The sequence below is a fragment of the Entelurus aequoreus genome, linkage group LG08 (assembly GCF_033978785.1).
Source record: "Entelurus aequoreus isolate RoL-2023_Sb linkage group LG08, RoL_Eaeq_v1.1, whole genome shotgun sequence".
Lineage (NCBI taxonomy): Eukaryota > Metazoa > Chordata > Actinopteri > Syngnathiformes > Syngnathidae > Entelurus > Entelurus aequoreus.
In genome coordinates, this window is record NC_084738.1 from 73,078,215 (window position 1) to 73,088,214 (window position 10,000).

The window sequence follows — 10,000 nt, forward strand, 5'->3', positions numbered from 1 at the left end:
CTTCTTACACGTCTTCATACACCTAATATTGTGTGCATTACACGTCTTCATACACCTAATATTGTCTTCTTACACGTCTTCATACACCTAATATTGTCTTCTTACACGTCTTCATACACCTAATATTGTCTTCTTACACGTCTTCATACACCTAATATTGTCTTCTTACACGTCTTCATACACCTAATATTGTCTTCTTACACGTCTTCATACACCTAATATTGTCTTCTTACACCTAATATTGTCTTCATTACACGTCTTCATACACCTAATATTGTGTGCATTACACGTCTTCATACACCTAATATTGTCTTCTTACACGTCTTCATACACCTAATATTGTGTGCATTACACGTCTTCATACACCTAATATTGTCTTCTTACACGTCTTCATACACCTAATATTGTCTTCTTACAACTAATATTGTCTTCATTACACGTCTTCATACACCTAATATTGTCTTCTTACACCTAATATGACTACCATGTATGTAGTGATAGTTGACTACCATGTATGTTGACTAGCATGTATGTAGTGATAGTTGACTACCATGTATGTTGACAACCATGTATGTAGTGATAGTTGACTACCATGTATGTAGTGATAGTTGACTACCATGTATGTAGTGATAGTTGACTACCATGTATGTTGACTACCATGTATGTTGTGATAGTTGACTACCATGTATGTTGACTAGCATGTATGTAGTGATAGTTGACTACCATGTATGTTGACCAGCATGTATGTAGTGATAGTTGCCTACCATGTATGTTGACTACCATGTATGTAGTGATAGTTGACTACCATGTATGTTGACTAGCATGTATGTAGTGATAGTTGACTACCATGTATGTTGACTAGCATGTATGTAGTGATAGTTGACTACCATGTATGTTGACTAGCATGTATGTAGTGATAGTTGACTAGCATGTATGTTGACTAGCATGTATGTAGTGATAGTTGACTACCATGTATGTTGACTAGCATGTATGTAGTGATAGTTGACTACCATGTATGTTGACTAGCATGTATGTAGTGATAGTTGACTAGCATGTATGTTGACTAGCATGTATGTAGTGATAGTTGACTACCATGTATGTTGACCAGCATGTATGTAGTGATAGTTGACTACCATGTATGTTGACTACCATGTATGTAGTGATAGTTGACTACCATGTATGTTGACTAGCATGTATGTAGTGATAGTTGACTACCATGTATGTTGACTACCATGTTTGTAGTGATAGTTGACTACCATGTATGTAGTGATAGTTGACTACCATGTATGTTGACTAGCATGTATGTAGTGATAGTTGACTACCATGTATGTTGACTACCATGTTTGTAGTGATAGTTGACTACCATGTATGTTGACTACCATGTTTGTAGTGATAGTTGACTACCATGTATGTAGTGATAGTTGACTACCATGTATGTTGACTACCATATATGTAGTGATAGTTGACTACCATGTATGTTGACTAGCATGTATGTAGTGATAGTTGACTACCATGTATGTTGACTAGCATGTATGTAGTGATAGTTGACTACCATGTATGTAGTGATAGTTGACTACCATGTATGTTGACTACCATGTATGTAGTGATAGTTGACTACCATGTATGTTGTGTCATGTGACAGTGGGTCAAGTCCGTGGACGACGTGGGCCAGACCTACTACTACCTAAGAGATGGATCCAAGTCCCAGTGGGACCTGCCTGAGGTAACACCACCACACCCACCACCACACCCACCACCACCACCACCACACCCACCATCACCGTGTCTCCTCCTTCTGGTCCTCCAGGCGCTGCCCGCCGTCCCGGGTCAGTTCAGGGAGGAGAGTGGTGAGGACGGAGACCCGACGTGTGTCTTCAAGAACTGGAGACACGGTGTGGGACCCACCCAGCTCAGCCCAGCCCAGGATGACATGGTAGTACTTGTTGTTGAAACCAAACCACCAAACAATCACTTAATACAAGTTCAGCTTGTCATTTTCGTTCAAACATGCAAATCGTGGCCTTTAAACTCGGCGCTCGCTTGAAAGTATAATAACGTTTCCTGCGTTGTCATGCTACTATTAGCATGCTAACATTAGCGTGCTAAAATTTTACGCCAGATTTTTATCTGGTTTTGTTCGTTCAAACATGCAAATCGTGGCCTTTAAACTCGGCGCTCGCTTGAAAGTATAATAACGTTTCCTGCGTTGTCATGCTACTGTTAGCATGCTAACATTAGCATGCTAAAATTTTACGCCAGATTTTTATCTAGTTTTGTTCGTTCAAACATGCAAATCGTGGCCTTTAAACTCGGCGCTCGCTCGAAAGTATAATAACGTTTCCTGCGTCGTCATGCTACTGTTAGCATGCTAACATTAGCATGCTAAAATTTTACGACAGATTTTTATCTGGTTTTGTTCGTTCAAACATGCAAATCGTGGCCTTTAAACTCGGCGCTCGCTTGAAAGTATAATAACGTTTCCTGCGTTGTCATGCTACTGTTAGCATGCTAACATTTCATGCTAGCAAAATGTTGGACACGTGTGACCTAAGTCTTCATGTGCTCCTCAGAGGTTCTTCCCGACCCACCAGAGAACCCCGTCAGACTGCAGCAGCGATGGTTCCAGCACGGGAAACTCTCTCGAGGTGACGCCCAACGTGAGTGACGCTTACCACCAAATGACATCATCTTTCATGACTATTTGTGTCTCCCCCCCCCCCCCGCTGAAGGACCCCGGGTTTAGAGTGTGGAGGACCCCTTATTACCTGACCTCCAGGTGGCTGCGCTACAACGTGGGTTGCGAGTTTGAGCGCCATGTCATAGATTGCAGCGTCCATCTATGACATGTGACTCTGTTTGCTGTAACGACCAGTGTTTTGTGTTCGCTACAAGGAGAAAAGAACGCCGCTCTTTGTTCTTTTTGGTGAACTTTTCTCCCCTTACGAAGAATTGTTCTCTCCTTGATTGTGGCACTTGAAAGCATGCTAAAAACATGCTAATGTTAACATACTTCTGGGATGGCGCCAAGTATCAAAATCCATGATTTTTAGGTTCAAATGAATACAATTAGCCAAAAAACAAGCATAAAATGTTAGCATCACATAGAAAAAGTTAGCATGCTTTTAAGGTAACCAATGATTTTTAGGTTTAAACCACTAAAATTAGTTAAAATGATAGCATAAAATCTTAACATGCTAATGTGGGATGGCGCCAAGTATCAAAATCCATGATTTTTAGGTTCAAATGAATACAATTAGCTAAAAAACTAGCATAAAATGTTAGCATCACATTGAAAAAGTTAGCATGCATTTAAGGTAACCAATGATTTTTAGGTTTAAACCACTAAAATTAGTTAAAATTATAGCATAAAATCTTAACATGCTAATGTGGGATGGCGCCAAGTTTCAAAATCCATGATTTTTAGGTTTAAATGAATACAATTAGCCAAAAAACGAGCATAAAATGTTAGCATCACGTAGAAAAAGTTAGCATGCATTTAAGGTAACCAATGATTTTTAGGTTTAAACCACTAAAATTAGTTAAAATGATAGCATAAAATCTTAACATGCTAATGTGGTATGGCGCCAAGTATCAAAATCCAAGATTTTATGTTAAAATGAATACAATTAGCCAAAAAACGAGCATCAAATGTTAGCACAACATAGAAAAAGTTAGCATACTTTTAAGGTAACCAATGATTTTTAGGTTTAAACCACTAAAATTTGTTAAAATGATACCATAAAGTCTTAACATGCTAATGTGGGATAGCGCCAAGTATCAAAATCCATGATTTTTATGTTAAAATGAATACAATTAGCCAAAAAACTAGCATAAAATGTTAGCATCACATTGAAAAAGTTAGCATGCATTTAAGGTAACCAATGATTTTTAGGTTTAAACCACTAAAATTAGTTAAAATGATAACATTAGTATTTTATGGTTTCATGCTATCATTTTAACTAGTTTTAGTGGTTTAAACTTAAAAATCTTTGGTTACGCTAAAAGCATGCTAACGTTTTTTATGTTGTGCTAACATGTTATGCTCGTATTTTGGCTAATTGTATTCATTTGAACTGAAAAATCATAGATTTCGATACTTGGCGCCATCCCAGAAGTGCGTTAACTTTTCCCGTTATCATGCTAACATTAGCATGTTAACGTTTTATGCTATCATTTTAGCTAATTTTAGTGGTTTAAACCTAAAAATCATTGGTTACCCTAAAAGCATGCTATCTTTTTCTATGTGATGCTAACATTCGATGCTCGTATTTTGGCTAATTGTATTCATTTGAACATAAAAATCATGGATTTTGATACTTGGCGCCATCCCACATTAGCATGTTAAGATTTGATGCTATCATTTCACATTTGTTGTTTAGCATTACCTCAACAAACAAACGTAAATTGCGTAAATGTGTTCAGAAAAGGGACTTTACTGCAAAAACCTGGTCATGTCCTCTGCGGTGGACATTTGTGTTTGGCATGACGGGTCTACTTTCCTGTTCTGACAAATGTCCACCGCAGAGGACGCTTGCCGGTCACACAGGCTCTTGCTGCTTTGTATCAAAGCAGTCAAAGCTGTGACCAGGGCCTTGGACTACCGTCATGACACGTGGACTTGGGACTTGGAAATGGTTCAAGACTCTGTGTGGATTCCAAACATTATTAATGCTATATACATATAAACATACACGCAGCATACATGCCCGGTCTCAGTTGATGCCAAGTGACATGGCGGCTGGCGACGCCAACACATCTCACGGGTGATGCTACTAGTTTGTCTGAAGACCGTGCAGACGCTCCCGACAGCAGACTCTCAAGGCTGTGTTTGATTCCAGGTGCAGAACTTGGAGAAAGCTGGAATCCTGAACAAAACTAAAGTGTCTGAAAACGGCAAAAAAGTCAGGTGAGTCCGAGGCGCCCATATTTGGTATGAGGGCGGGGCTTAGGTGGCACAAATGCTCCAAGGCTGAAGTTGGAAGTGAAATGCTGACAGAATGTAGTTGGAATGGAAGAGTAGTTTGAATGGTTTGAATGGTGAAGCGTTTGAATTTCCAGGAAAAAAGGAATTTAGTTTGGAACCTGGAAAAGTGTTAGTTGGATGAGAGGGATGTGTTGATGTTGGAATGGCTTGAATAGGTTGAAAAATGTGGGAACTTGGAAAAAATTCCCATTCATTTCAATGGGATCTTCCTGGAAATTTGGGGAAAAACTGTATTTTTTTAGAAAAGGAATGAGCTGAATTGGTTGGTGTTGGAATTGTTGAAATCGGGCAAGAAATTTTGAAGTAGTAACAGTTTTTTAATTGAGAAATTGTATTATGGAATTCCTGGAATTTGTGGAAAACTGGGAATTTTTTAAGTTCCTAAACCAACTTGGTTTTTTTGTCCTGACTAAGAGGAATGTTTTGACAGTGGAACAGATGACATGGGATGAAAAATGTGAAAGGAGTCGTCGCACTGAAAAATGTTGGAAATCAGGTTAGGAAAAAACAGGAATTCCTGGAAATTTGTTGAACTTGGAAAAATGATAGTTTGAATTTCCAGGATGAATTGAATGTGTTGAAGGTGGAATGGTTTGAATTGGTTGGAAAATGGAAGTTTGAAAAATGGATGATTTATTTTGAATGGGGAACAATTTCCCTGAAGACTGGGAATTCTAGGAAATCTGGGAATTTTTTTTAATAATTGTTGAAGTAGAGCACACCATTCCTGAACAGGCTGAATATTTTGGAGTTGGAACAATTTGAATCAAATAAAAAAATGTGGGAATTGTGGAACTTTGAAAAATGTCCAATTATTTTCAAAGGGAATTTAATGGAAATCTGGGAAAAGCGGGAATTTTTGGGAAAATGCTCAAAAAACATGAATGTCCTGAATGAGCTGAATTGGTTGGTGTTGGAATTTTTTAATCGGGCAAGAAATGTTGAAGTAGTGACAGTTTTTTAATTGAGAAAAATTTCGGGAAAACCGGGAATTTTTGTAGTTCCTAAACCAACTTGTTTTTTGTCCTGACTAAGAGGAATGTTTTGAGAGTGGAACGGATGACATGGGATGAAAAATATGAAAGGAGTCGTCACACTAAAAAGGTTGTAAATAAGGTTAGAAAAAAACAGGAATTCCTGGAAATTTTTTGAACTTGGAAAAATGATAGTTTGAATTTCCAGGATGAAGTAATGGTTTGAATCGGTTGGAAAATGTGGGAATTGTGGAAGTTTGGAAAGTAGATGATTCATTTTGAATGGGGAAAATGTCCCTGAAGACTGGGATCTAGGAAATCTGGGAATTTTTATCATAATAGTTGAAGTAGAGCACACCATTCCTGAACAGGCTGAATATTTTGGAGTTAGAAGGGTTTGAATCAGATAGAAAAAAACTGGGAATTGTGGAACTTTGAAAAATGTCCAATTCTTTTCAATGGGAATTTCATGGAAATCTGGGGAAAGCGGGAATTTTTGGGAAAATGCTCAAAAGACTTGAATGTTCTGAATGAGTAGAAATGGTTTGTTTGTCTTGGAATTGTTGAAATCGGGCAAGAAATGTTGAAGTAGTGACAGTTTTTTAATTGAGAAATTGTATTATGGAATTCCTGGAATTTGTGGAAAACTGGGAATTTTTTAAGTTCCTAAACCAACTTGTTTTTTTGTCCTGACTAAGAGGAATGTTTTGACAGTGGAACGGATGACATGGGATGAAAAATGTGAAAGGAGTCATCGCGCTGAAAAATGTTGGAAATCAGGTTAGGAAAAAAACAGGAATTCCTAAGGAGTCATCGCGCTGAAAAATGTTGGAAATCAGGTTAGGAAAAAAACAGGAATTCCTGGAAATTTGTTGAACTTGGAAAAATGATAGTTTGAATTTCCAGTATGAATTGAATGTGTTGAAGGTGGAATGGTTTGAATCAGTTGGAAAATGGAAGTTTGAAAAATGGATGATTCATTTTGAATGGAGAAAATGTCCCTGAAGACTGGGAATACCAGGAAATCTGGGAATTTTTATCATAATTGTTTAAATAGAGCACACCATTCTTGTGGAACTTTGAAAAATGTCAAAAAAAAATTCAATGGGAATTTCATGGAAATCTGGGGAAAGCGGGAATTTTTGGGAAAATGCTCAAAAGACTTGAATGTTCTGAATGAGATGAAATGGTTGGTGTTGGAATTGTTGAAATCGGGCAAGAAATGTTGAAGTAGTGACAGTTTTTTAATTGAGAAATTGTATTATGGAATTCCTGGAATTTGGGGAAAACCGGGAATTTTTCAAGTTCCTAAACCAACTTGTTTTTTTGTCCTGACTAAGAGGAATGTTTTGACATTGGAACACTTGAAGTGGGATGAAAAATGTGAAAGGAGTCATCGCACTGAAAAAGGTTGGAAATCAGGTTAGAAAAAAAACAGGAATTCCTGGAAATTTGTTGAACTTGGAAAAATGATAGTTTGAATTTCCAGGATGAAGTAATGGTTTGAATCGGTTGGAAAATGTGGGAATTGTGGAAGTTTGGAAAGTAGATGATTCATTTTGAATGGGGAAAATGTCCCTGAAGACTGGGAATACCAGGAAATTTGGGAATTTTTTAAATAATAGTTGAAGTAGAGCACACCATTCGTGAACAGGCTGAATATTTTGGAGTTGGAATGGTTTGAATCAGATAAAAAAATGTGGGAATTGTGGAACTTTGAAAAATGTCCAATTCTTTTCAATGGGAATTTCATGGAAATCTGGGAAAAGCGGGAATTTTTGGGAAAATGCTGAAAAGACTTGAATGTTCTGAATGAGATGAAATGGTTTGTTTGTCTTGGAATTGTTGAAATCGGGCAAGAAATGTTGAAGTAGTGACAGTTTTTTAATTGACAAATTGTATTATGGAATTCCTGGAATTTGGGGAAAACCAGGAATTTTCCAAGTTCCTAAACCAACTTGTTTTTTTGTCCTGACTAAGAGGAATGTTTTGACAGTGGAACACTTGAAGTGGGATGAAAAATGTGAAAGGAGGAATAGTTGACAGGAAAAAGAATGAAAAATTAGTTAGAAAAAACTGAAAAGTTTCAGAACTTGTAAAAATATTAGTTTGATGTGCAGGATGAGTGGAATATGTTGAAGTGGAATATGTTGAAGTGGAATATGTTGAAGTGAAGTGGAATATGTTGAAGTGGAATATGTTGAAGTGAAGTGGAATATGTTGAAGTGGAATATGTTGAAGTGGAATATGTTGAAGTGGAATATGTTGAAGTGAAGTGGAATATGTTGAAGTGGAATATGTTGAAGTGAAGTGGAATATGTTGAAGTGGAATATGTTGAAGTGGAATATGTTGAAGTGGAATATGTTGAAGTGAAGTGGAATATGTTGAAGTTGAATATGTTGAAGTGAAGTGGAATATGTTGAAGTGGAATATGTTGAAGTGGAATATGTTGAAGTGAAGTGGAATATGTTGAAGTGGAATATGTTGAAGTGAAGTGGAATATGTTGAAGTGGAATATGTTGAAGTGGAATATGTTGAAGTGAAGTGGAATATGTTGAAGTGAAGTGGAATATGTTGAAGTGGAATATGTTGAAGTGGAATATGTTGAAGTGGAATATGTTGAAGTGAAGTGGAATATGTTGAAGTGGAATATGTTGAAGTGGAATATGTTGAAGTGAAGTGGAATATGTTGAAGTGGAATATGTTGAAGTGGAATATGTTGAAGTGAAGTGGAATATGTTGAAGTGGAATATGTTGAAGTGGAATATGTTGAAGTGGAATATGTTGAAGTGAAGTGGAATATGTTGAAGTGGAATATGTTGAAGTGAAGTGGAATATGTTGAAGTGGAATATGTTGAAGTGGAATATGTTGAAGTGAAGTTGAATATGTTGAAGTGGAATATGTTGAAGTGAAGTGGAATATGTTGAAGTGGAATATGTTGAAGTGAAGTGGAATATGTTGAAGTGGAATATGTTGAAGTGGAATATGTTGAAGTGAAGTGGAATATGTTGAAGTGGAATATGTTGAAGTGAAGTGGAATATGTTGAAGTGGAATATGTTGAAGTGGAATATGTTGAAGTGGAATATGTTGAAGTGGAATATGTTGAAGTGAAGTGGAATATGTTGAAGTGGAATATGTTGAAGTGAAGTGGAATATGTTGAAGTGGAATATGTTGAAGTGGAATATGTTGAAGTGGAATATGTTGAAGTGAAGTGGAATATGTTGAAGTTGAATATGTTGAAGTGAAGTGGAATATGTTGAAGTGGAATATGTTGAAGTGAAGTGGAATATGTTGAAGTGGAATATGTTGAAGTGAAGTGGAATATGTTGAAGTGGAATATGTTGAAGTGAAGTGGAATATGTTGAAGTGAAGTGGAATATGTTGAAGTGGAATATGTTGAAGTGGAATATGTTGAAGTGGAATATGTTGAAGTGAAGTGGAATATGTTGAAGTGGAATATGTTGAAGTGGAATATGTTGAAGTGAAGTGGAATATGTTGAAGTGGAATATGTTGAAGTGGAATATGTTGAAGTGAAGTGGAATATGTTGAAGTGGAATATGTTGAAGTGGAATATGTTGAAGTGAAGTGGAATATGTTGAAGTGGAATATGTTGAAGTGGAATATGTTGAAGTGAAGTGGAATATGTTGAAGTGGAATATGTTGAAGTGGAATATGTTGAAGTGAAGTTGAATATGTTGAAGTGGAATATGTTGAAGTGAAGTGGAATATGTTGAAGTGGAATATGTTGAAGTGAAGTGGAATATGTTGAAGTGGAATATGTTGAAGTGGAATATGTTGAAGTGAAGTGGAATATGTTGAAGTGGAATATGTTGAAGTGAAGTGGAATATGTTGAAGTGGAATATGTTGAAGTGGAATATGTTGAAGTGAAGTGGAATATGTTGAAGTGGAATATGTTGAAGTGAAGTGGAATATGTTGAAGTGGAATATGTTGAAGTGAAGTGGAATATGTTGAAGTGAAGTGGAATATGTTGAAGTGGAATATGTTGAAGTGGAATATGTTGAAGTGAAGTGGAAT

General features: G+C 36.8%; 1 protein-coding gene across 1 annotated transcript in view; it reads left to right on the forward strand.

The window, feature by feature from the left end:
• The window catches only part of arhgap27 (Rho GTPase activating protein 27), an 86,091-nt gene that overhangs the window by 47,389 nt on the left and 28,702 nt on the right, over positions 1-10,000 (forward strand). Inside the window, 4 exon segments of the mRNA XM_062057283.1 lie at positions 1,643-1,723; positions 1,808-1,933; positions 2,571-2,657; positions 4,839-4,906. Of these exon segments, the coding sequence (XP_061913267.1) occupies positions 1,643-1,723; positions 1,808-1,933; positions 2,571-2,657; positions 4,839-4,906 (362 nt within the window).